This window comes from Ascidia mentula, chromosome 4, assembly GCF_947561715.1.
Source record: "Ascidia mentula chromosome 4, kaAscMent1.1, whole genome shotgun sequence".
NCBI classification, from domain to species: Eukaryota; Metazoa; Chordata; class Ascidiacea; order Phlebobranchia; family Ascidiidae; genus Ascidia; species Ascidia mentula.
In genome coordinates this window covers 8,304,839-8,330,680 of record NC_138569.1, presented here as the reverse complement: position 1 = coordinate 8,330,680, position 25,842 = coordinate 8,304,839, and the positions used below count along the sequence as shown (strand labels likewise).

The window sequence follows — 25,842 nt, the reverse complement described above, 5'->3', positions numbered from 1 at the left end:
CAAACACATAGAAAATTTGTTGACCTGATAAAATCTTTGTCAGATGTGTCATATGACGTGACTTCAGAGCAAGTATTGGAAAAAGGATGTTCAGATGTTCAAGCAATTATTGACGAGTTTTCTAAGGCATGTTCCATTGATGCTGGCTTGAGAATAACACAATCATCAAAACTGACATCCTTAAGAAGAAAAAGGAAAGTACCGATACCTTCACAAAGTTCTCATGATGAACTGCCGCGTAAGCGACCCAAACCAAATCCATTTGCCTCTCGTGTGGGAAAGTATGCAAATATGATGCAACCGTTGCACCAAGTTAGCACACTCTTTCCTGTGTGTAATCAGGACAAAAAGAAAAAACAAAAAAACAGTGAAAGTTTTACATTTCAGTCCTCATTTTGCAATTCACCTATGATGAAGGAGCCTCAGTGTCCTGAAACCAGTGGGAATAAGAGCATAACTGGCTTTATTAAAAATTATAATCCAATGAAGAAGCCTTTGAAAAACGGACCTCATTCAAGCTCATTTTTAGAATTGAAATCGCTTGATGATGCATTGCCTGCACATGAAGTGTGTGTTTTGCAAAAGCATGACAATCGATTTAATGTAGGTTGGCTGTACGATGAAATTATCAACAGTTACCTATGGCAATTAACTTGCATGTATAAACACACCATGTATGTCTGTTCAACTGTAGCTCAAGCATTGCAAAGAAGAGTTTCAATTAAAAAGATTTGGGAAGGTATTAAATTACAGCAAAAAAAGGTTATTTTCATTCCCTGGAACCCTGATGGTTGTCACTGGGTACTACTAGTGGTTGATATCCAAAGGAGAACACTGCTTTACATTAATCCAATGACAATGCCTTGCAAGGATGACCATTATGTTTCCACTGCAAAAAAGATGGTTAATTATCTTTTAGCTGTCAAGTTTGGTTGGAATATTGCTTCTGTGGTGACTCCTGAAAGAGAACAGCAGCCAGATGGATCTAGTTGTGGAGTTTTGATTTGTATGTATGCAAAACGGCTAGCAACAGGACAATGCTTACAACAAAATGGTTCTGTTCAAAGTTATAGATTGCAAATCCTAAACTGTATTGCTGGCAAATGTCTTGATAATACAACAAAGAAAGGCATTTGTAAATCATGCAAAGATGAAGGTGTTGACTCTTCAGAAGTTGTTTGGATTGAATGCACTCGATGCAAACAATGGTTTCACATAAAGTGTATTGATTATTCACTAGAATATGCGAAGGACGATAAATACTTTGTTTGTCCAGTGTAAATATCATTTTTTTTATAAATACATCAATTATTGTGCAAGGGCAATGGCCTATTGAACACAAGTGTGGTCAACCAACCAAATAAGTCTGAAAAGGCTCAACGTTCTGCACAGGGTTTGAGTTTCTGATTAAAATTAAACTCCCCTTATGTATGAATGTGGTTGACCGTTAACGCTTTGTGTGGTTGCCGATTAGCCTATTCGCTTTTAAACGCAATTATGTGAACAAACTGGTCATTGAATACCCAGTTTGATATGGCTACTGGCGAGGCTTCTGGGTTATCAAAAATGCCCAACGACCACATGCAGGATGGCTCCCTTAGCCGTGGTTGGAAATCCTGTGCAAACATCGACTAACTAACACTAACATATTGTTTAATAGTTGCAAATCACAACCCATAAGTAAATCATATCTGATTTATTGATGTTTTTTTCTGTAAAACAATAAAAAAATGTGAGAACTTTTCCAATAAAAAACACAAAAACTTCGCAGAATGTTTGTTGCACTTACAGTTGTCTGATCATCCTCCTACAAAATACAGAAAATATTAGTCAGCAGAATTATTTGACAGAAATTTGACATACTTCTGCACATTCAGCAGAAACTCCTGGCTTATTATCTACAATATTAACACAGTTGGATATGTTTAACAGTATTGCTTACGGATGCAAAGCTCATAGTGTATGCATACTGAGAAATACACATTCTATACTTACAGGTCTTGTTGCATCTTTCTAGAAATAAAAGGAAATCTTATATACTACGCTACAATAACAGGAAAGAATATTCACTCACACTTGCTCCTTTCTCTGCCTGACTCTAAAACAGAAACAAACTGATTAGTATTTATAAACCAATAGCTTAGTATGCTACAATAATAGGAAAGAATATTCACTCACACTTGCTCCTTTCTCTGCCTGACTCTAAAACAGAAACAAACTGATTAGTATTTATAAACCAATAGCTTAGTATGCTACAATAATAGGAAAGAATATTCACTCACACTTGCTCCTTTCTCTGCCTGACTCTAAAACAGAAACAAACTGATTAGTATTTATAAACCAATAGCTTAGTATGCTACAATAATAGGAAAGAATATTCACTCACACTTGCTCCTTTCTCTGTCTGCCTCTAAAACAGAAACAAAACTGATTAGTATTTATAAACCAATAGCTTAGTATGCTACAATAATAGGAAAGAATATTCACTCACACTTGCTCCTTTCTCTGCCTGACTCTAAAACAGAAACAAACTGATTAGTATTTATAAACCAATAGCTTAGTATGCTACAATAATAGGAAAGAATATTCACTCACACTTGCTTCTTTCTCTGTCTGCCTCTAAAACAGAAACAAAACTGATTAGTATTTATAAACCAATAGCTTAGTATGCTACAATAATAGGAAAGAATATTCACTCACACTTGCTCCTTTCTCTGCCTGACTCTAAAACAGAAACAAACTGATTAGTATTTATAAACCAATAGCTTAGTATGCTACAATAATAGGAAAGAATATTCACTCACACTTGCTCCTTTCTCTGCCTGACTCTAAAACAGAAACAAACTGATTAGTATTTATAAACCAATAGCTTAGTATGCTACAATAATAGGAAAGAATATTCACTCACACTTGCTCCTTTCTCTGTCTGCCTCTAAAACAGAAACAAAACTGATTAGTATTTATAAACCAATAGCTTAGTATGCTACAATAATAGGAAAGAATATTCACTCACACTTGCTCCTTTCTCTGCCTGACTCTAAAACAGAAACAAACTGATTAGTATTTATAAACCAATAGCTTAGTATGCTACAATAATAGGAAAGAATATTCACTCACACTTGCTTCTTTCTCTGTCTGCCTCTAAAACAGAAACAAAACTGATTAGTATTTATAAACCAATAGCTTAGTATGCTACAATAATAGGAAAGAATATTCACTCACACTTGCTCCTTTCTCTGCCTGACTCTAAAACAGAAACAAACTGATTAGTATTTATAAACCAATAGCTTAGTATGCTACAATAATAGGAAAGAATATTCACTCACACTTGCTTCTTTCTCTGTCTGCCTCTAAAACAGAAACAAAACTGATTAGTATTTATAAACCAATAGCTTAGTATGCTACAATAATAGGAAAGAATATTCACTCACACTTGCTCCTTTCTCTGCCTGACTCTAAAACAGAAACAAACTGATTAGTATTTATAAACCAATAGCTTAGTATGCTACAATAATAGGAAAGAATATTCACTCACACTTGCTCCTTTCTCTGCCTGACTCTAAAACAGAAACAAACTGATTAGTATTTATAAACCAATAGCTTAGTATGCTACAATAATAGGAAAGAATATTCACTCACACTTGCTCCTTTCTCTGCCTGACTCTAAAACAGAAACAAACTGATTAGTATTTATAAACCAATAGCTTAGTATGCTACAATAATAGGAAAGAATATTCACTCACACTTGCTTCTTTCTCTGTCTGCCTCTAAAACAGAAACAAAACTGATTAGTATTTATAAACCAATAGCTTAGTATGCTACAATAATAGGAAAGAATATTCACTCACACTTGCTCCTTTCTCTGCCTGACTCTAAAACAGAAACAAACTGATTAGTATTTATAAACCAATAGCTTAGTATGCTACAATAATAGGAAAGAATATTCACTCACACTTGCTTCTTTCTCTGTCTGCCTCTAAAACAGAAACAAAACTGATTAGTATTTATAAACCAATAGCTTAGTATGCTACAATAATAGGAAAGAATATTCACTCACACTTGCTCCTTTCTCTGCCTGACTCTAAAACAGAAACAAACTGATTAGTATTTATAAACCAATAGCTTAGTATGCTACAATAATAGGAAAGAATATTCACTCACACTTGCTCCTTTCTCTGTCTGCCTCTAAAACAGAAACAAAACTGATTAGTAGTTATTAGCCAATAGCACACTACATAGACTTACAATAACCAGAATTAAATAGTGTTTATGCACGTACTAAATAGTGTTATATATAAGTATAAAGATTAGTATTTTTACATGTCTCTTCCAGAAAATTTCTTCTGGGACCCATCTGTAAAAAATTAAATGAGATAAAATTCTTTACTTGTCAACTTATTTTATATGACAGTAATGACACCACTTACTCCGATGTTTTGGGGATCTTGTTTTCACTAAATTAAAAAAAGTGTGTTGGTTGGCAAAAACTTGATTCAACTGTGATTAATTTAGTAACAATACTTTGTTTACGATCTCAGTTGGCTCCCAATATTTCTGGATGTAATGCACTTGCAAACACTCATGGCATTTGCGACACACAATTTCAAAATCTATCAGGGCAATTACATTATTGGTCACAGAATTGGCTTGTTCATTGACAGCATTTCTTCCAAAAAATTCATTTTTGAGCATAACTTGCACAGTTTAAGAACCCAACAACAAGACCAACACTTTTCTACTTGTTTTTAATGGGCATCATAAAGATTTGGTTAATAAACGCAACATGTATAACAAGTATCTTACGATTGCAGCCGGCAAAATTCCTCCTTTTCGAGGAATCTATAAAATATATTCAGTTAAAATAAAGGGGTAATCAGTGGACACCACCACAAAAATAAAACTATGCTTGTCTTCAACTTTATCTTGTGCATGAGGTTTTAAATTTTATCTGGTGCACTCAACAATTACCCAATGCACATCTTTGCATTCAGGGGTGTTACTATCGGACACTGACACCATGTATTAGTGTCATAACAATAGCCGTCCAAAATTTTAGTATAAAGAAGTGTTATTCTTACCTTTTTCGCGTTGCAAATTTCTGTGAACATAAAATTATGTCAAACGTATATTTTTTCAACAAAAAATATGCAAGTAATTCTCCACCTACCTTTTTGGGTTGTTGCTGGTGGTGGTGATGGTGGTGGTGGTTAACCACCACCGATTGTACGGAGTGAAAATTAAACTCCATTTCTAAATTAACAAAAGCATTATTAAATAAAGAATACTAACAACGTACAGTTATACAAATAACTTTTCTTATGAAACCACACAAACGCAATCGCACGCTGCAAAAAAGGACCTTGTTCACGTGATTTCTTTCCCGCCGTTCATTCCGTGATATCCCTACATGAGACCTACAAGGTATTACTGTTATTTCGGCATCAGATGCTAGTTCGGCAAATGATTAAAAATTAATTGATATTTAAATAATGCTACCAAATTAATTTGACAGGTGTTTGTTTACACTTTCCCAAAACCAATATACCCCATATTTGTACGATTTCTATGACCACAATTGCCGACCTAGCTGTGGGGTGGTTCTTTAGCATCTACCACTCCCTATGTCCCAGATTGGAAAGTTTGTTTTTTGCGCGGAGAATTTCGTTACGGCGATCGTTAATTGCGCGGACGATCGCAACGTTTTTTCGTTTGTTAATGCATTAGCTCATTAATATTGCGCGGATTATCGGTAAATTTTCGCAACGACATTTTTTCCAATCTGGCCTATGTCTATGTGATGAAATGTTTGAACAGAGTTTCGAAAAAGAGATATTTTTTGATATTGCAGAAAATATAAACAACTAAAACGCAATTGAGCTAACAACTAGCGATAACCTACATTACCTAGGCTACTACTCAGAATGGTTACCTCCGCTCTGCTCACCTCCAGTCAGTTCCACAACACAACCACAATCCACAAAACATTAACAGCACAAGTCCTTGCTCGCCCACTGAAAAGTCGCAAAAAACTTGTGAGTCGTCATAACCTTTTTTCCCCAGTTCTCTCGCCACAAATTCAGTTCAGTGGACACTTGTCAAAGTTAGCAAAGTTTGAGAATGGCTGCACGTGGGGCTTGGCTTGCGTTATCATTCTTTAAAAACGATCTTCAAACCCTACAACACAACACGTGTGTTGCAGTTAAAATCTTGCCAATCACCGAGCAAAGACGTGGTGGAAAATATTTTAACCGTCTTCGATATTTTAAACGTTTTAAAAAGGAAAATCTCCCTGACGTTTATGCAGGCTTCGTTGACGAAACTATAAGAAAGCAAAACCATGCGTTGGTTAATAACATAGTCAATGAAGTGCCAGATTACAAGGAAAAAGTAATTGGGTAAACATATTTTGTTTTGTCTACAAAACATTGTTTTTGTCATTGGTTCACCCAATAACTATTTTGTTTTAGTGAAGCTCGAAGACGGAGAAATATATACGAATGGAAGAAGAGTATGAAACATTTGAACGTGGATCGTCCGAAATCAAATATAAAGCTATCCAAGGAACAAATTGTCCACATTAAACTGTTGCATGAAGAGAATCCATTAGAGTGGACCAAATCTGCAATTGCTGCTTCTCTAAATGTGGACTATGATGTAACTCATATAGATATAATGCATTGTAATATTTGAGGATTATGTATTTCGTTTTAACTTATGTTTTGTAACCTTAGGTTGTTGCTTCTGCTCTGAAACAAAAGAACATAACAAACCTCCTGCAAGATGACTCGAAAGACACCTATACAAACAGTTCTTCACTGCAATTATACAAACCATCAACTGAAGTTCATCAGGAAAATAAGACTAGAAATGAGCCTAAAATAGATACGACTAAATCACCCACTATTGAAAACTCGTGGTTTATGGGATTTCAAGAAAAAATACCAAACAACTTCACTAAACCCATGGAAGAATTTTTCCCCGAAGATTTAGAAATGGAGAATACAGACTTGTCTGAACTGGATGACCATGCCAATATCTTGTATGGGGAGCCTACAGACTCGGAAGAGATTGAAGAAGAGCTATATGATGATGAACTAGGTATTCAACACAACCGAGATGCAGATGAAGTCATTTTTGCAGAAACTGACTTTGAAGTTGTTACAAAAGATGGCATAAACTATTATGACAAAAATGGGATGTTTGTGTACAGAATCGTGTGAATTCCCAGATTTTGACAGTTGACTTTTCCTCAAATAAACTAATGTTGTAACATAGACGTTTTTTTTCAATTCTACCAGAACTAATATAGATCACCACAAGTTTATACATGCCATTTATTTGGTTATGGAAACACATGACTACATCAACTTCACAACCTCGTGTAACAAATGAACTTCATACAAACACATCATTACAGTCTCATCCACGAGTGTTCACAATATCATCAATTTTAAGAATGCTTCGAACGGTTTCTGTTGCCAACTCTATGGCACTTGTGGACACTAAAAGAGGTTGAAGAACATTTTCTTGCTTCATATCTGATATGCCACCCTTTCTAACATTTATGCCAGATGAGGAGTCCCCATTTGCATGGTGGTTTCTTAGCTCAGTGACAGTAGCAATAGGATTTAGACCAGCATTTTCTGATAATGTGTATGGTACCACCTCCAAGGCTTCAGCATATGCCTGAAATTGTGTCAGAAAAGTTAAGATATTTATAGCAGAGTGTTAGTGGTTTTGGGAAAATAAAACAATAAATCTTACCTGAAAACAGTATGCTTCCATACCACTGAGGGTTTGTGCATATCGGGCTAACTGAACAGCCAATTCAGTTTCTGGTGCACCACCACCAGCAATAATTGCCCTCTTTTTTACCAAGCAGCGAATGACGCAGAGTGCATCATGAATAGAACGGTCAGCCTCATGGAGTACAAGCTTATTAGAGCCACGAACTAGTATAGACACAGTGCGGCCACCAGCACTACACCCAGTGACCTAAGCAAAAATTTAAAATAGGTATACATCTTTTAATTAACACTACAACTATGTTTTACAATTAACTGTTTAAATAACACCTGGAAAAATTGGCACAGATATTATACAAGTTATACAAGGTAAAATGCACCCAGTTCTATTACTTACCTTCACCACTCTTCCAGTGCCTACATTAACTTCCTCCACCAAGTCGGCTGTTGCTAGCATATCTGGCTGGAAGTGATCAATACTTGCAATTGGCTTGCAGCCAGTACTCTTGCATATGAACTCAATATCCTCTCGTTCAATATCCTTAACCACAAGGATTTTCATTTTGTTAAGAAAGTGCAGAGCGAGATCGCTCAATGCATCTCGCAAAATAGATTTTTGAATGAGCAGAACGTTGCATCCAGCTTTCTTTATCTGTTTGACTAGATTGAGAGTGTACTGACGCTCTTCTCGTAGAACTCGATCCATTTGTGTGTAATCAGACAAAACAACCTGGTTTTCCATATCAGTCTTTGGGGGAGACAGACAAAATTGAATTAAACCAATTCGAGCTTTTTCCATTCGCCGAAGACCTCCAGCAGATCCAGAAACGGTTTTCTGACTAAGTACCAGACCCTCAACCAACTCTGTGTCTTCCACTGTTCCACCTAGTTTTGGAATTACTTTAATATCACGAAGATCCACATTACCATCTTCTGCTGGATCCACAACCTGAATAAAGTGGTAGAATAGTTAAAGTAATTTCATTAAAAGTGATCAACAAAAAATACTGGTATGGTATTCTACCTTCAATACTGCATCCACTGCCATTGGTCCCAAAACACCAGAATACTGAGAGACAACTTTTGAATTTAAAGAAGTATTGGCACTTTTGAGAAGTGTGGCATGATCTGACAACTCCACAGGATGAGCAATTTTGCCAAGAATTTCCACAGACTGGGCTGCGCAGCTTTGAAATGCATCTGAAACAGTGGTAGGATGAATTCCACGTCCCAGAAGTTTTGATGCTGCATTTAAAAGACTTCCAGCAATAACAACAACTGACGTAGTGCCATCACCAGCTTCCACATCCTGAGCTTTTGATAATTCAACCAACATTCTGGCAGCTGGGTGCAGCACCTTCATCTGCTTCAAAATCGTTGCCCCATCATTAGTAATTGTAACATCACCCTTTTCATCCTGGATCATTTTGTCCATTCCTTTTGGGCCCAAACTGGTACGAATGGAATCAGCTACAGCTTTGGCAGCCTGGATATTGCTTTGTCGAATTTGGATGGGCTTATCTTTGTCCCTAAAAAGACCAGCACTGCCAGATTTTGGCGCCTTGCTTGTTTTCATACCGGGCTTCTTCATACTAATGAGCAGATCCACAAACACTACTAAAAAAATAAACCTAACCGCATACAAAATATGTATTGTTATGATATTATTTAAACGCACACAAACAGAATAAGATAGTAACAGCGCAAGGTTCTACGATTTTTTCAACACTTCATCTCCAAAGCAACACCAGCACGTTTGTTTCAAACGGCAAACGTCCAGAAGAATCCATGCCTCGTTATGCATGGATGCGCAATCTGATGGTATCCGCCGTGTTACCAAAACCCTATATAAATCAATTTTAAAAACATTATGACCCAATTCAAATAAGGAGCGTTTAAGGGAAATGAATAATTTTAAATTGAACTATGCTGCTGTGACTATAACCCCTACCTATTTCGACTTTTCCAGAACTTTTCTATTTGGTGCTCAAGTGCTTGTGTACAGAAGATCAACAGAATTATTATCAGAGCTATCTCAATGTTGTGAACAAATTTACAGCAATAGCTTGTTCTAGCCTAAATATAAGAATACCATGTATTTGTGACCCATTTTATGCGCTCTTAGGCCGGGCCCACACTAACGCTTTGCGCCGGCGAATTCTTTGTTTGTTTTATTATACGCCGGCGTGCGGGCGTACGCTCGGGACAAACAAACAAAGAATCCGCCGGCGCAAAGCGTGAGTGTGGACCCGGGCTAATACTTGCCATTCCCACGTAATATTTGAGGCTTTTAATCCTGTATTATTCATCGTCATCATTATTGCATACACATCCAAAGATATGCCCGTTGACCATTAGCAAAATAGAATACGAAACAGTGATAGCGTCCAACAATAGAGCGATAGTAGGTTCTATTTCCCCACTTCAAATCGCTAATTGTGTCAGCTAACGTGCGCTGTCTAACGACTAATTTTAGACTAATGGGATGATTCGGGCCTATACCCTGCGTATTTTATAGTGATGTACCGAGAAGCTTTGGTTTGCCGAATTTATTTGGCCTAATCAGCAGTTTTGGTTTCGGCCAGAGCCGAATTTGGACGATTCGGTACATCACTATAATATTTTTTTAATTACGACCGGCCATGACTTGCGGCTTCTTTTAACTTGAGGTTTTGAGTTTGGCCCAGACACTATAAAACGGTCGAGAACCACTAACCTAAGTTTTAGCTAAAACATCTGCACTTTTTATAATAATCTTATGCATACATAACGATCAATAGGTTGCCATAATATACGCCTGAATTTTCCCTGACATCTCCGGGATGCTGTTGTTCAAATCTGCGTCAGGAAGAATAAATGGAAAAAAGTGCTTAATAGTCTGGAATTTTGGACATTATACATTTTGGTAGATATATATATACATGTATATATCAAATTCTTTCTCTGATTGGCACCCTTTTGTAAAAGACTGACTTTTGTAATGAAAACAGTACACAAGCTTTCGTGATTTTTCCTCGCTTCGTCAGGTGTAAAATGTATATATCAGTAATTTTATATGATGACCATGAAATTCACCGGAAAAAGAAGCGTCACGATTTATGTAGGCTATTGTTTTAAAGCAAACTATCCCACTGTACCAAAAACATTTCTTGGTGCAAAAGCTGTAAATGACCATCAAAATATAGGCGAATGTTATGCTGTGTACAAATCGTTCCTAAAATCCCGCCACGCACGAACATTTGGCTTAGAATGAACTGCATTTTCTACAATGTGGCAAAACATTTCAGATATACCCAAAATTCGGCAAATGTTCGTTTTACGTCCGATGACGTATTTTTCGCGGCCAAACCAATTCCGGACTCCGAAGCAGAGTCATATGGACTTTGTTCCGAAATATCCCCGAACATGTGACGACATAAAAATAACATAAAAATATGGCCGAACATTATGCAAAATCATCATTGGTCCATACAAGTATACGTAGTTGAATATGAAATCAACGAACAAGTACTGTATATTTTGATTAATTGTACATGATATATAACCTTACACATACAAATTGCACTTGTTTTTGCTGACGTTTTCGATACGTGTGATGGAGACATAAGGCTTTTGTAAAAGTCTTTTAACACCTAACTGTAACGTAAAACACCTGGTCCGAGGTATCCCAGTGTCAAAGTATCTCCGTGTCCGAGGTATCCCCGGTCTACTTTACAAATGTATTGCATTGCAGCGTGGACTGCGGATGACTGGTTTACTCCTAGCTAGCAAGATTTCTATAGTGATCTTGCAAAACGACAGGGAGAGTGACACTTGATCCCGCTTGCATGATTGTTTTTTTTGTGCCCAAAAGAAATTTGTAGTGGTGGAAGAGAAAGTGGTTTGAATTACGCAACATTTGTAATAGCAGTACAGGTGAATGTTAAAGCGTGTGTATTCTATGCTAAGCAAGTCGGTGATCTTCCGGCTGAAATATTTTGTTAAAACTTTCCTTAGGTGCAAACTTTCATGGGTATAATGCGCTGCAAGGCCGGTAAAAAATTCCTCCCCAGTGCGGCGGTAAGAATTCAGCGCCTGGTGTGTCACGATTAGTCAAAAGAAACTTGTGTGCCTTGCAGGGGCTGTGGACCCTTTTGAAGGCTTTAAACACAAAATTGTACCAAATTATGTGTGAGATTACCTAGATTTTTATTTTGTGTCTATTTTATACTACTTAAAGCGTGATTGCCTAATTCAGATGGCAATAATTTAACTAACCTCTTTATGTACTATCTGTTGTAGAACAAAACTGTTATTTAAGCACCACACATCAGTGACAACATGACTGAGAAAGCAGCTGAGTCAGACCATTTTAAAGGTTGGTTGTGGAAATGGACAAACTACATCAAGGGATATCAGCGGAGGTGGTTTGTGTTATCCAATGGTCTGCTGTCATACTACAGGTCACAAGCAGAAATGGCACACACTTGTAGAGGAACAATTAATCTAGCTGGTGCATTCATTGTCACTGAGGACTCATGCAACTTCATGATATCTAATGGTGGTACACAGACTTTCCATCTTAAAGCAAGTTCAGAAGTTGAAAGACAAAGATGGATCACTGCTCTAGAGTTGGCCAAAGTACGCGCATCAAAAATGATTGACACAGATGAATCATCCGATGAAGATGGTGAAGAGAACTTAGTGAGGGATTTACAAGGCATGGATGTGGAGAGGAATGACTTGCGCATAACTCTGAGAACTTTGGGTAGCAAGCTGGATGATTTGGCTACATGCAATGATCTCATTTCAAAGCATGGTGGTGCCTTGCAACGTGCCTTGACAGAGCTAGAAACGGCAGAAAACAATGTTGCAAAGCTTACTGATCCGAACACCTTGTCAATGAAAATTAAAACTGTGAATGAAAGAGCAACTTTATTTCGCATTACATCGACTGCAATGATAAATGCGTGTAATGATTTTCTGCAATTGGCCCAGGCACAAGGCAAAAAATGGCACAAAGCAATTGTTCATGAGCGGGAACAAAGACTTCGTCTGGAGGAGACAGTTGAAACTTTGGCAAAACAACACAATACCTTGGAGAGAGCCATTAATGCAGGCACAGGCCCACCGCGATCTGATCCTGGTGTTAGTGAAAATGACACAATGAAAGGTGACTTGTCGGAAGAAGAAGATGATGAATTTGTTGATGCTTCAGATAAAGGTTTCACAACTGAGTTTGTCAAAGAGCACAGAAAGACAAACAGTAATGTAAGTGAAACATCACATGAATCGGAAATGTCATCTAAAGAATTGATTCCACTGAATGAGATGGAAACCCCAGTGGCTTCGAGCACAAGGACATGGAGAAGCAAAATTCCTGACAAGCCAAACCACAGCATCAACCTTTGGAGCATTATGAAAAACTGCATTGGCCGTGATCTGTCTAAAATACCGATGCCAATCAATTTTAATGAGCCTTTGTCAATGTTGCAACGTCTTGCTGAAGATTTGGAATATTCTGCAATTTTGGACAAAGCGGCTAAATGTACTTCTTCTCAGGAGCAAATGGCCCATGTTGTTGCTTTCTCAGTGTCCTGTTATGCAACAACTCTTTTTAGAATTGGCAAGCCATTTAATCCTTTGCTCGGAGAGACATATGAAATGGACCGAAGAGAGGACCTTGGTTTGCGATTGATCTGTGAGCAGGTGAGTCATCATCCTCCCTCCGCTTCAATTTTTGGCGAGTCGAAAGATGCGAGTGATAATTCTGGATGGAGCTTCTGGACTCAAATCACAGTGTCAAGCAAATTTCGAGGCAAATACTTAAATGTCCAGCCTGGAGGTACAATACATGTTGTATTCCATAAAACCGGCCACCACTACACTTGGAGCAAGCCCTTAATCACCATTCACAACATCATTGTGGGGAAACTGTGGGTTGACCAATCTGGAGATGCAGAAGTGATAAATCACACCACAGGGGATTACTGCAAGCATAAGTACTTTCCTTACAGTTATTTTTCTCGGGAGACACCAAGAAAAGTATCTGGCATTGTCATGGATAAGCACGATACAGCTCACTATGTTATCAGTGGAACATGGGATTCGCACATTGACAGTGCCAAGATTGTAAGTGTCAACAATGCGAACAAGGCCAAGCCTGTGTACAAGACCCTTCCTGCCAAGAATCTCTGGATGGCCTTACCGCTTCCACCTGGTTCCGAAAAAATGTACTTTTTCTCAAAACTTGCAGTTACTCTTAATGAGGAAGTGAATGGCATTGCTCCAACTGATTCCCGCTTGCGTCCTGACCAGAGGATGATGGAACATGGGAACTGGGATGTTGCCAATGAACTGAAACAGAGTCTTGAGGATGCACAAAGAGCCAGGAGAAAGAAAAGGGAGCAAACCCAGCCTGGTGAAACTTACCAGCCCACATGGTTTTCTTTGAAGTCCTGTGACCTCACTCATGAAATGATGTTCACTTATGATAAAGAATACTGGACCCACAAGGAGAAACAGGACTGGGAAAAGTGTCCCACCATTTTTGAGCTTCCACGTGCTTTGCCAGTAACCAATTCCACTTGATTTGGATACGAGTGGAAAAGAATATTGTGCAATACCCTCTTTTGCTTTCAATGACAAAAATAGTTTTTTTCAATTATGTCGTTTGTAAAAGCTTGCATCTGTTTGTTGTGAAACGTATATGTGTATGCATACGTACTTAAAGATGCAATTGTTGTGATATCTTGGCCCATGCAACTACATTATGGCCTTGCAACTGGTAAATCATACATTGCCAAACTTCGGGTATCATTTTTTTTGAGAATAATATATGTATTTATTGATTGAATATAAATAATATATGTGAAACTGTGTTAATATATTAAGTTCCTAAAAAGGGCTTATGTAATACTTCTCTTGGTAATATAAATTGTATTAAATAGTATCAAATTTGCAAGGTAAATTAAACTGGTATTTTTCATTCGTCACCGAATATTGTTTTTGACTTATCCAACGAACCACCAGAAAATTTTTGTGTGCTTTATGTAGCAAACATATATATGTATATGTCCCAAAAAATGAGTTATTGCCACACTCTGATAAAGCTTTTGCTCTGTGAGTTTTGCCAGCTAACAACACTATGTGTTGTTTTTCTTTGCTTGGTGCATACATGGGGTATATTGTTAGATATAAGTATAGTTAGCAAATGCAAATGAATTACCATGGCAAATGTTTTATGTGCCTGTTTAGGTGTTCTAGGCCCAACATACCTGCTTAATATGATAACACCTGTCATAGACAGGACCTTTCATCATGCAAGGCTGGATGTTTTACCGACAAAAAGCAGGTGGGTTGGACATTTTGTAAAAATGTATTTCAAATCAAAATAAGCCTATAGAAAAGTTGTAATTAACTAAACACAACAATGCAACTTGTTGAAATGCAATGTGAACCCAAACAGGAGAACTTGCCTTGTTGATTTTTTTTTACTAATCCATATTCTTTTTTTCTTTAGGGTTGGTTGGGCGTCTTACTGGCTTGCGAGACCCTAAGCTCTTCTTCATCCTCACTGACAAATGCCTGATTCTTGGCTTCAGAGATGAATCCCATATTGATTATGAGCACCCAGAAGTTTCATTTAACGTTCAGCATTCTGCCGTGGTTTTCAGTCAAGATACAACCAAGCAATTTGAACTTATTGGGGAAAGAAGCAGGTATGTTAAGCAAAAACCAAACAAACTGTGGCATAATGTGTTATTGTTTTTTAGTGTATGAACACAACAATGTTTACATGTGTACAGTTTTTTATTGTTATAAAATGTTGAGGGTAACAAAGATCGTTTTGTCAACAATATGTTAATTTTGACAAAACAATCTTTGGTTTTGGGTGTATTGAAAATATCCTATGTTTCATGCAGGGATCATGTAACTTTCACCGTTGAAAAATCATCTGATGTTGCTAAGTGGGTTTCATCAATACAAGCTCAAAGAACCATAAGTCAAGGCCAAGAGGAAAAACTCAAAGCTGGCAGAAGAGCTCTAACAAGACATTCGGTTGGTACCCACTTAAAACAGTGTATTTTTTTACAGCAATTAATATGACAAAGTGTTTGTGGACATGTTGTTTGGTAACACACGAAATAGATCCTGTATTACAGTGTTTAAATATAAAGCACAAATGTTGTAGGCCGACAAAAAGAAACTTCTGAAACCAAACATTGGCGAGTTGAATCTGCAAAGTTGGCAGAAAAATGGCGAAGTTAATATGCACAACGAGGCGGCACAAGGTACAAAAATGTTAACATTGTTACTTAAGCAGTTATTTTAGATCTCTTAAATGCATAAGCAGTTGTGTTGACAAAATCCTTTTTGAGTAATTTTGGTGCCAAACAATAATTGTACTGTGGATGCCTCTGTAATTTTGACCTATTTTAATCAGAACTGTAATTCGTAGATATTGATTCACTTTATTCTTGTCAGGCGTTTTTGTACTGACATTGGGTTAGTAAGGTTTTCTTTTTTTCTATGTGGCTAAAGTAGGTTGTATTTGTGTGTGCAGATGCTCCTGTGTTTGATGACCCATTGCGTTCAACAAAATGCTCTTTGTCTTCAAGCACCATGGATGAGTATGAATGGGATAGTGACATGTTGTCACCAGCGGAAAACTTTGGCAAGATAACCACATTGACGTAGGTGTAGTACATGTAGCGTGTTGGGTATGTTTTTCTGGTCTGGATGTAGTGATACCTAATAATTTACTGTTGTGTGCAGCTATAATTGAGAGTATTGTATTGTGCAGCGATACTATAAAGGTGTTATGCCATTTTTAAAAGTATAATTTCTTAGACATCCTGCCAAATTAAGTTTATTTTGAGTGACATGTGATACCAATTGCGAAAATTGCTTGCAGGAAAGAGTTGAACGAGGCCAAAGCAGACTTAATAAAGTGCCGGGAAAGGATTACAAGTTACCAGGAAGTGTTAGCATCCCGAGACCGACAACTATTTGAAATGCAAGATCAGCTGAACCCGGATGAAAGGTTGGACTTCTGACCCTGTTTGTTTGCCGAATGTGCTAGCGTCGTTTTGTGTGTGTGGCAATCATCAAAAAGATGGGCAGTTGTATCTTAGCACTGCATTTTTAATTTATATCAGTTGAATATGATTCTGGCATTTACTTGTGGTAGTAGTTTAATTACATGCTATTCTAAATAGTATGTGCTGAGTTGGCTTATACATATCTACCTATGAATCAATTGGGCTAGACCATAATTTGATGAAGTAATTAAATAAGACATAGCAAAGCAGTAACTTCTTTTTGCAAATTTAAAATGTTCACAGTGTTTTTGGTTAAAAAAATGAAAATTCAGCTTCTACGGAAAAATAATCAGTTCTTTGTTTTGAATTTCACAAAGCCATTAACTTTGTGTTAAAAAATCGAAAAACATCCTACATGGCAAACATATAGAATGTGTTTTCGTGCTCAACCCACTCTGCAAAAGCCTCAATAGTATTTTGTTATGTGTAACACATGCTGAATGTGATGTTAGCCCCATCCTTGTGGTTTCACCACAAATACAAACAAAGTTTATTGTTGCCACATTCCTGCAGCGTACCTGTGGTGGAGACTGAAGCTTACAAGTCACTAGAGGAACAACTTAAATCCTACAGAGATCAAAATGCGCTCCTTAATGAGGAGGTTTTAAAGCTGCATGAAATGTTCAACAAAGCACAGAGCAATGCTCAACTGCAGGAAAAGTATGAATGTTTCTTTTTTATGAGGGAAATGGTGTATATTGTAGTGGTATATTATTGTAGTGATGTATATGTTGCATCATGAAATTAAACAAATCTACTTGTCAAAAGCAGATTGGGCTTTAGTGATACAAAGAAATTAAAAATTATTTTGTGAACACAGTTATTTATTTATACATCTTCGTGAATATCACCACAGACACTAAAGGTATATGACTAATATCGCAAATCCAAAAACTGTGGGGCAAACTTTTATTTTCAGATTAGCTTGTACGAAGTAATCTTGTACAGTGAATATAACTGATATACATGCTTGTTTTTAGGAAAGCCAATAAACTATCTGTAGAACTGCAGCACTGCCAGCGAGACTATGTGAGCTTGTTGGCCAATTGTGTACAGCGTCCCCTGGTGGAACCAGATGATGATGCACGGTTGGTTGTCACCGAACGTGAAAAACATATTGCCACCTTGAAAAGTCTTACACGCAAAATGAAAACCACCAATGGACGCATATTGGGATGTCCAGTTCCTTCGCTTGGTAAATATTTGTGAAGTAACAGGCCTTTTCAGGCGCTTGTACAATAAATTAAATCTGCTTTACAAAATCTTAGTTCAAACTAAATTAATTCTGTAAACTAACCGTAAACTCTCTTACTAACACTTCGACACTTCTTCACAAGCAATTTATGATTTTTTACAAGCAGTATGCACAAAATTTATACAGTGACATTCCAAGCGCTTAAAGTCATATTACAGCATTTTTGTTCTTTGTTTTGGAAATTTGTTTCTTTAATTGAGGTTGTTATCCTTCAATAATATGTATAAACCACTGCCAACAGGTAAGCAAGAGCATGTCGATGCATTCGGATTTACCCGCACCCTTCCCAATGAAGCCATGCAAGTCCAGTATGTTTCCTTACACATTCGGGATGCATTTGATGCCCTGACGGAAAACAACGAAGACAATCGACAAAATTTAAGCAAGTGGAGGTCGTTTGTGAAAGATCATTCTGAACAGGTAGTAAAATGCATCAAAAATCATTATTGCAGTTAACAACTAATGTAACATATTTTTGGTTGGTTTTGGGGTTTTTGAAACCTGTTTAATATTAAACAAATGATGGTTAATCTATATTGCTGGTTTTAAACAAATTTTATAAATTATTATGTAAATATTAAAAGTACAAAGTTTACTATTGTGTAATATATACTCTTGCACACATATAAAGATGTGAATATATGGGCTCTGTACGGTTGCTCTTACAAAATGGAGCGGAAATTATTTTCAATCAATTCTGTTGTTCTCACTTTATAGTCTATTGCATTTATTTAATAATTTGCTTGAATCTATGTAGTTTGACATAAGCACTCATCTGCGGAAGCTGATTTTGAATGGAATACCTGGCCAGTACAGAGCATTTGTGTGGCAAAAAATGATCAACTATTATGTTGCTGACATAAAAAGTGCTGCTGGATTTGGCTATTTTGAAGACCTTCTAAAGCACCAGGATGTAATGAAAGATAACAAGGTTAAAAGCAAACTTTATCTGATTTTCTTTATGACAGGTAGAAATTCCATGAGGAATTCAGTTATGTTATCATCTAATGTAAAACCAAAGGTGGACACTATCAATTTTTCAACTAAAAAAATCCAGTTTCTTTCTTGTTTGCTATTTTAAATTACCAGATGTTTAATTCCCAGTCGTGTGCAGTAAAGGTTGAATGCAGAAGTAATGCCATGCTTATGCAAAGCAAGGCGGGATCGCCCCATTGTAAAGGTTGATTGTTTTAGCCAAAAATCATTTAAAAATGTGACAAGACGCAGTAAAATACTATGCATATATTGACAAATTGTGCAGAACTCCAAAACGAGTCCAGTGCTTTCCCCTATGTGTGTGTGTTGCTCTAACCGGGATGATAATCTAATCAACTCAATTACTTATGTGGACAGGAGTTCACCAAAACATTGAAGCAAATTGCAATGGACGTGCCTCGTACAATGCCAAATAACCGGGACTTCATGTCGGAAGGTTCTCCCCTACAAGAACGCCTCTCCCGTGTATTGATCGCCTTCTGCATGCACTGCACCAAGATCGGATACTGTCAGGGATTCAACTTTCTTGCCGGGGGATGCCTTTTGTTTCTGGAAGAAGAGGATACATTCTGGTAAGTAGGAACACTTCACTAACAGTTTGAAGCAAGCCAGTTTTAAGTGTAACTAGCTGTGCGTTTTAATTATTTGTTCAGTGCGCCTGACTTAAAGCCTTTATGGTTTTATTGGCGCCCAAGCCATTCTATTTCCTTTGCGTATTGTTCGTCTGCGTAGTTGTTTTTTGGACAAAATAGACATGATTTGATTTTTTTGTTCCTTTTTGGGTGTATTTGAAAGAATTAAAAATTTTACAAGTGGCTTACCACACAAAAAACAAGGTAGTCATTTCTTTCAATTCCGTTTGTTACTGAAACTCCACACTACCGTCATGTTACAGAACTGTCACTTCACATTTAACACAACTCGTCTTTAAAGGTTTCTAGTTGCCGTCACCGAAAAGCTTTTCCCCGCCCATTATTACCACAACGGTTTGTCGGGCCTTCTGGCTGATCAGTACGTGTTGCAAGAAATTTTGCATCAAGTCCTGCCTCGATTCAGTCAACACCTCTCCAAATTTCCCGAAGTCGATCTCGCCGCCGTTTCCACGGGTTGGTTTCTCGGTCTGTACTTCGACTGTCTGCCTTTCCAGGTACGTCGCATGCGCTGTGCCCTGACAACTTTCCACAAACAACTTTCCAAAAAAATGGAAAAATGCTGCATTTTCCTACTTCTTGCTGTGCAAGGTTTAACTTCAAAATCAATTGTTATGCATTCACTCTCTTTCACTTCTTATCTTGTGTCATATGGTCACAGTTTTTCAGGCAAATACATAAAAGTTTGCAAGTTTCTATTTAATTAAGCAGTTGTTGAAACTGATAGTATCTTTGCGGCATAATATATATATTTTAAACAAAGCACCTACAGAGCTGTCTGCTATGATCGCGGTTAAAATTTTGATAGGAATACTGAGTTTGCCAGCATAATAGAAAATGTATTGGATTTCCATGTATTTAGAAGACTGAATGTTTTTATTCCACAGACCGTGGTTCGCGTCTGGGATATTTTTCTTGCCTATGGCCACGAAGCAATGTTCCGGGTCGCTTGTGGAATCATCAAACAATTTGAAACTGAACTTCTTGAAATACACGAGCCATCTCAACTCCTGCACGCCATCAAGAATATTCCCAAACTGTGTCACAACAAACAGCAATTGATCAACGTAAGTTGTTTTTGGTGACGCCATTCAGTTTATCATGCGGGCCGTGAAAAGCAATTTCAATCCACGTCAAAAGCGTTAGTCCCCTCAATACTGTGTCAACTTTTGTTATGTTCCGTTACTTTTATCACTTAAAGTTTGTGTACGCTCCCGGATTCCGTTAATAATAATTATTGCCGTTGAAACGAATATCAAAAATGTACAGCTAAGCAGCATAAAGCATTTTGCTCAACAGGTATTTACTTTTTAGTCAGTCAAATTCAATTTTTGAAAAACCAACGTGTTTTTGTTCAGGATTCGTTCAATTTTTCGAACTTTCCGTTGTATGAAGATATCGAAGATCAGCGGAATTACATCGAAGCTGACCTGATCGATAAACATGAACAAAAAATGAAGCAGCGACAAGAATTCGACGAAAGAATGATCTTGGTAAACACTTAAATGATGCCAGACTGACCTCGTAGTAAAGGGTGTGAAATATTACGGAACCAAGGTGTTCAATTTTTAAGGGTGACACAGCCTATATAGAAAATCCATATCCTCACGCACAAGTATGACGCAATAATCTCGTTTTTGCGTCTGTCGAAAAGAAGAACTGTTTATTGCTGGTTTTGATAAGGATACCTTGTTGCTGTAACAAGGGTGAAAATACATGTTCTACAGACGTCGTCGAATAGGCTTGAGCCTGTTTAGGCAGTATTTAGACCAATATTACAATGCTTTTACTGGTGTTATATTTTATTTTCTATATTAAACCACGAATTTTCATCCTTTAATTGTACAAAATAACAGCTCATACTTACTTTGTTTTCTCGTACAAAATCACCATCACATTAGTTCAGCTGTCGAAAGTCCTGATAACCGACCATCTTATCAGTTTGACCAATTCGACGAGGACAAGGCGGGCGACATTTCCTGGTCGTTCGATTGTGGCGTCGCGCTCGACGAAGCCATTGGAGGTCACGTGATCCTCAGTGGTAATTGCAGCTCGGCGCAGAACTCACAGATTTTCGAAGCCGACTTCGAAGGAAATACGTTGAAGAAATTGTCTTTACCGGTAATTTAAGTGCGACTTTTTACATGGTTTCGAAAATTTCTTTTGTCTGTTTTGAGCAACAATACACCTAACATATTTTTGGGCAATTCAAGGCCTTTTGAGGTCACTACACTAAGCTGTAAATGCCCCTGTGTATAAATATATGTAACACTAAATGACTTACAACGTCATTTACTGTTAGGCTTGACTAAATGCATAAAAGACACAAGTATATGACAAAGTATCTAATAAAATTGCATGTTCTTTAAAGACAACTTGGTTCTACGCTTTTCTATTTGTCATATACACTTGTGCAAATCCATTTACACCCACTTTGAGCTGTACGATGCCTTGCTATTGGGATAGATAACTCACATCCAATGCATTTAAATCAGCCACGTTTAACCTTCATGGCATGTCAAGTTGGTTTCACTTTTTTCTACGTCTTTCGCAAACCGCCGTTTTATTTTTGCGAAGATCACGAGTCGTGTGATGTGCGTGTACCTCATCGCTGATGACGTCATCTTGGTTGGATTGTTTTCTCGCAAACTGCAAGCCTATTCTCTTGTCGAGAGGTGTTTTTTTTGTTGTTGTTTTTTTACTTAATTTTTTTAGTGCTATGCATGGTCATTTACACATAACACCAAAACATTCAAGACCTCTTTAAACGTTACCTTGTTGCGAGGCGTACAAACCTTGTTGGCCACACTTTCAATAAATACCTACTGTACTCAAAACGTTGTGCAGTGCCGATGGAGTGATGGAGGCTTGTTTAACATTTTCTTTTCTGCAGTCCGGTCAGTTGGAGTATGTCGCTATCTGACGTAGTACTCTGCATGACGATGCTCAATGACGTACTATTCGTGGGAACGTGCGACGGAAAACTGCATATTTTGCAGGTTAGCTACGATCTACACGTATAAAATGTGCACATTTAAGTTTGTTAAAATTGGTTTCAAACCAGAATGCCGAAATTTGGTCAACAAATACTAATAGATGGAAAATGTGTTGTTGTTGTTAGTATTATTTTAAACCCTCGTATTTGAACAGGTCGAGGACGCGAAAAGCAAACCAGTTCACAAAGACAGCATAGAGTTGAGCAAACGGCCGACAAGCAGCATGTGTTTTATTCCTGATGGGAAATGTCTTTGGGTCGCGTCTGGTCCTGCCATATACGTCATTAACACCGAGTCAGTTTTGTATGAATACTGTGATGTGTTGGCGTTACCTTGCTTGCCTAAAGTTTGTTTCGGCAATCAATGTCATGCTTTGGTTGACAATACTTTTTCTGTTTCTGTAGATACGGTGGTGAAAACCAGAAAAAAAGCATATTTCTTAAAACCCAGCATAAAAAGTTTTTCTTTTCCTATCTAAGCAGATATTAAAACCAAGTTAAACTTTTCTGACAGAACTTACGAAACCGACGGCTTTTTCCTGATATCCACAATCCAGTCGGTGCAAGTATCTGCCATGGTTCATTGCGTACCTACAGACCCGGCGCGCCACCTAGTTTGGGTAGCGACGCGTGGTAGCAGCGTTCTCCAATTGCGCGACGCGTCGGTGTACAACGGTCCTCCCGTCCTAGTGTATGACGTTGCAAAGGACTCAGCGCTGTCTCCGCTATACCCCATGACAGTACGTTTTTTTACTGTTTTAATAACCTGTCCTTCTGCATGGCACAATTATAACGTGACCTTTATTGTCCTATCTTTTTCCTGCTATACAGCTAGACTTCATCAGTTTTTAAAAACGTATTTGTTATATTAGTCTGACGACAAAGGGACATCCAGCTTGAATTTGGAACGAGTGACTTGCGTGACGATGCGATCTGACGGTCGACTGTGGGTCGGAACTTCGAAGGGAAACATAAAAGTTTATGAAACGGTATTAGGAGGTGTTTATTATTTCCCAGCCTCCATATTTCAATACCCTTTATCGGTTACTGTAGACCAGGGTTTAGAAAACTTTTTGACTAGCTGGCCAGAAATTATAAAACACTTTCAATGGACTGCGCGAGTATAAAATGCACAAAGGGTGTTTATGAAATAACGCATTTACAATAATTAAGGTTAAAAGTTGCTTTTTAAGCCGCACTAATTTATTTCAACTTATTGGCAGATTTTAAAACACGACGAGGTCGACGGGGATGACGAAGGTTCCTTAAATCTAAAGTTAAAGTTGGTTTTCACGAAATGCCCAAATCCGAAACCAATCAGGTGTTTCCTCACCACAAGGTAACGTAGTAATTCCAAGCGAGTCATTGCTCACGCGGCATTTCTTGAACGGCAACAAAAAACATATAATGTACTTTTAGATTTGGGTAGACGCAGGAAAGTTTACCTGTATAATATGTATCAACTACGAAAAGAAGTTTAAATATTCTAATTTTGTTTTTCAACCATAGGGTCGAAGACGAATCGCTCCTCCTATCCTGTTCCGGTGGATGCGAGGAGCCGGGCGCCCTCTCGTGGTGGACTGAGGATGGAAACTGCAAGGAATTTATCATAGAGATTGCATCCAACATGACATCTCGAAGTGTCAGCATGCCAACACTTCAGGTTTGAGAAAGCGTCAAACATTTGTGTCTAGGCATGACTTACTACGTATAACTTTTTGTGTAGTAGTTTTTGTGTAAGCTGCACACCGATGGCCACTGTTTCGACCTCTAAGGTCTTATTAGTGCAGCTGGTGTAACTATCAGACGACTTTGCCGACCTAACAACCAAGCACAGACTTCCAATTTTTGGTGGCTATACAATCATCATCCGTTGGGCACCAAGCTGGTAGTTTATTGTATGCGGGCCCCCTTACACATAGACTAATTTGCGATTCAAAATCACACAACTTTACACGTGTTTCACAGGACCCGACTACAGCGAGGATGTCCGACCTTTTGAGCAAACTCAGTGAGGACGACATCACGAGTTCGAGGTCATCTGAGTCTAGTTCAAGGTCGTTGGACCTGAAGCGAAACGATCAGGGTGGCGCCGATGCGCTTACGTCTGCAGTGAGAAATGTGGCGGCGAGCGCTATGCGAACTTACCAGAGCAAGAAGCCCGCCATGAAGAAGTTAATGAACATGCTGGGGGGTAACCAGGGTTAGGAACGGGACAGAGTGCCAGTGAATGCAACTGCTCTCGGTTGAAGTCTCGTTTTTACTTTATTTTTAATGCGCTTTTGTAGATGGCTGTACGCGGCTTGGCTGTGAGTTTTCATTTTGCTGCCTCTCCCGCCGGTATTTTTATCATTAGATTTTTTTATCTGTTTGGTGATTCCTCACATTGCAGACAGTAGATCTGAACTAAGTTTTAAATCGTTCATTGTCTCCGAATATTTTTTGTTGAAAACAAACAATCGTTTACATTGAAAGTGCCAGTCAATATATATAATGTTCATCTCTTGCCTTATCAATGTTCTTGTATTGCTTTCAAAATCTCCCAAAGCAATTGAATGTGATCGTCTTCAAAACTGAACTGGTACAATGAGTTTGGCATTTCGTTGAATCAGCGCGTTTTCAACACATTTTACGTTTTTTTTTACCCCCACTGGTTCGCCGCGCAATCGTGTTTCAGATTTTTGCACCAATTTTAGGTACTTTCATCGTTGTGTGGAATTGGTGAGTAGCGGCGTTTTTGACCACTTTTTGCCATTTTATATCGACGGTGCAATAGATAATTGTTATTCCATTACACTATGGTGGTGAGTTTTTGGTTTTGTCTATCGAGAAATGCTATACGAGGGTGGTGAGGTATGTCAACTGGGTTTGTCAATTAACGTACTTACAGCTTTCAGTACTGACAGAAGTATCAGCGCCCACTTAGGTTGAACTGATGTTTGAAGCCCTTGAGAGATAATAACGTGCCATTGCGTCCTATTTAGCACACTGCGTTGGAGACTTTGTAGCAGAAATTCCTTAGCTTTACAGCAAACAACGATATTCATGGGCCCGATTTTGATATTTATAGCCCCTCTATATAGATGCCCCGTATCTGCTGCATTTCTATTAAAATAAG

The 25,842-nt window shown here is 37.9% G+C and overlaps 4 protein-coding genes across 4 annotated transcripts; 3 read left to right on the top strand and 1 right to left on the bottom strand.

The window, feature by feature from the left end:
* Nucleotides 1-5,707: 5,707 nt before the first annotated feature.
* On the top strand, nt 5,708-7,230 carry LOC145897061 (uncharacterized). Its single transcript, XM_082985225.1, has 3 exons — nt 5,708-6,395; nt 6,468-6,654; nt 6,732-7,230. Exons 1-3 carry the CDS (start codon nt 6,118-6,120, stop codon nt 7,218-7,220), a joined length of 954 nt encoding a protein of 317 aa, XP_082841351.1. The 5' UTR covers nt 5,708-6,117; the 3' UTR covers nt 7,221-7,230.
* Nucleotides 7,231-7,277: 47 nt separating this feature from the next.
* Nucleotides 7,278-9,404, bottom strand: LOC145897060 (T-complex protein 1 subunit delta-like). The gene is made up of 4 exons (XM_082985224.1): nt 8,770-9,404; nt 8,143-8,694; nt 7,765-7,995; nt 7,278-7,686 (listed from the first exon to the last, which is right to left on the bottom strand). The coding sequence occupies exons 1-4, from the start codon at nt 9,334-9,336 to the stop codon at nt 7,420-7,422; spliced, it is 1,617 nt and encodes a 538-aa protein (XP_082841350.1). The 5' UTR covers nt 9,337-9,404; the 3' UTR covers nt 7,278-7,419.
* Nucleotides 9,405-12,030: 2,626 nt separating this feature from the next.
* On the top strand, nt 12,031-14,981 carry LOC145897421 (oxysterol-binding protein 2-like). Its single transcript, XM_082985710.1, has one exon. The coding sequence runs from the start codon at nt 12,066-12,068 to the stop codon at nt 14,313-14,315; it is 2,250 nt and encodes a 749-aa protein (XP_082841836.1). The 5' UTR covers nt 12,031-12,065; the 3' UTR covers nt 14,316-14,981.
* LOC145897420 (uncharacterized) lies at nt 14,980-25,535 on the top strand. The gene is made up of 23 exons (XM_082985709.1): nt 14,980-15,078; nt 15,247-15,445; nt 15,650-15,785; nt 15,919-16,018; nt 16,291-16,420; nt 16,642-16,770; nt 17,342-17,488; nt 17,809-18,023; nt 18,325-18,503; nt 18,841-19,014; nt 19,437-19,651; nt 20,013-20,226; nt 20,617-20,796; nt 21,088-21,222; nt 21,671-21,850; nt 22,307-22,404; nt 22,623-22,728; nt 22,880-23,019; nt 23,239-23,464; nt 23,597-23,713; nt 23,948-24,063; nt 24,234-24,387; nt 24,693-25,535. The coding sequence occupies exons 1-23, from the start codon at nt 15,045-15,047 to the stop codon at nt 24,930-24,932; spliced, it is 3,564 nt and encodes a 1,187-aa protein (XP_082841835.1). The 5' UTR covers nt 14,980-15,044; the 3' UTR covers nt 24,933-25,535.
* Nucleotides 25,536-25,842: the final 307 nt, after the last annotated feature.

Bases quoted from the DNA above. Each gene is read 5' to 3' on its own strand.
- LOC145897061 (XM_082985225.1), top strand. From the start codon at position 6,118: ATGGCTGCACGTGGGGCTTGGCTTGCGTTATCATTCTTTAAAAACGAT. The intron at 6,396-6,467 runs GTAAACATATTT...ATTTTGTTTTAG, and splicing joins TACAAGGAAAAAGTAATTGG to TGAAGCTCGAAGACGGAGAA. The intron at 6,655-6,731 runs GTAACTCATATA...TTGTAACCTTAG, and splicing joins CTCTAAATGTGGACTATGAT to GTTGTTGCTTCTGCTCTGAA.
- LOC145897060 (XM_082985224.1), bottom strand. From the start codon at position 9,336: ATGAAGAAGCCCGGTATGAAAACAAGCAAGGCGCCAAAATCTGGCAGT. The intron at 7,996-8,142 runs GTAAGTAATAGA...ATTTTTGCTTAG, and splicing joins GCACTGGAAGAGTGGTGAAG to GTCACTGGGTGTAGTGCTGG. The intron at 7,687-7,764 runs GTAAGATTTATT...ACACAATTTCAG, and splicing joins TGGAAGCATACTGTTTTCAG to GCATATGCTGAAGCCTTGGA.
- LOC145897421 (XM_082985710.1), top strand. From the start codon at position 12,066: ATGACTGAGAAAGCAGCTGAGTCAGACCATTTTAAAGGTTGGTTGTGG.
- LOC145897420 (XM_082985709.1), top strand. From the start codon at position 15,045: ATGCAAGGCTGGATGTTTTACCGACAAAAAGCAG. The intron at 20,227-20,616 runs GTACGTCGCATG...TTTATTCCACAG, and splicing joins TCGACTGTCTGCCTTTCCAG to ACCGTGGTTCGCGTCTGGGA. The intron at 21,851-22,306 runs GTAATTTAAGTG...ATTTTTGCGAAG, and splicing joins TGAAGAAATTGTCTTTACCG to ATCACGAGTCGTGTGATGTG.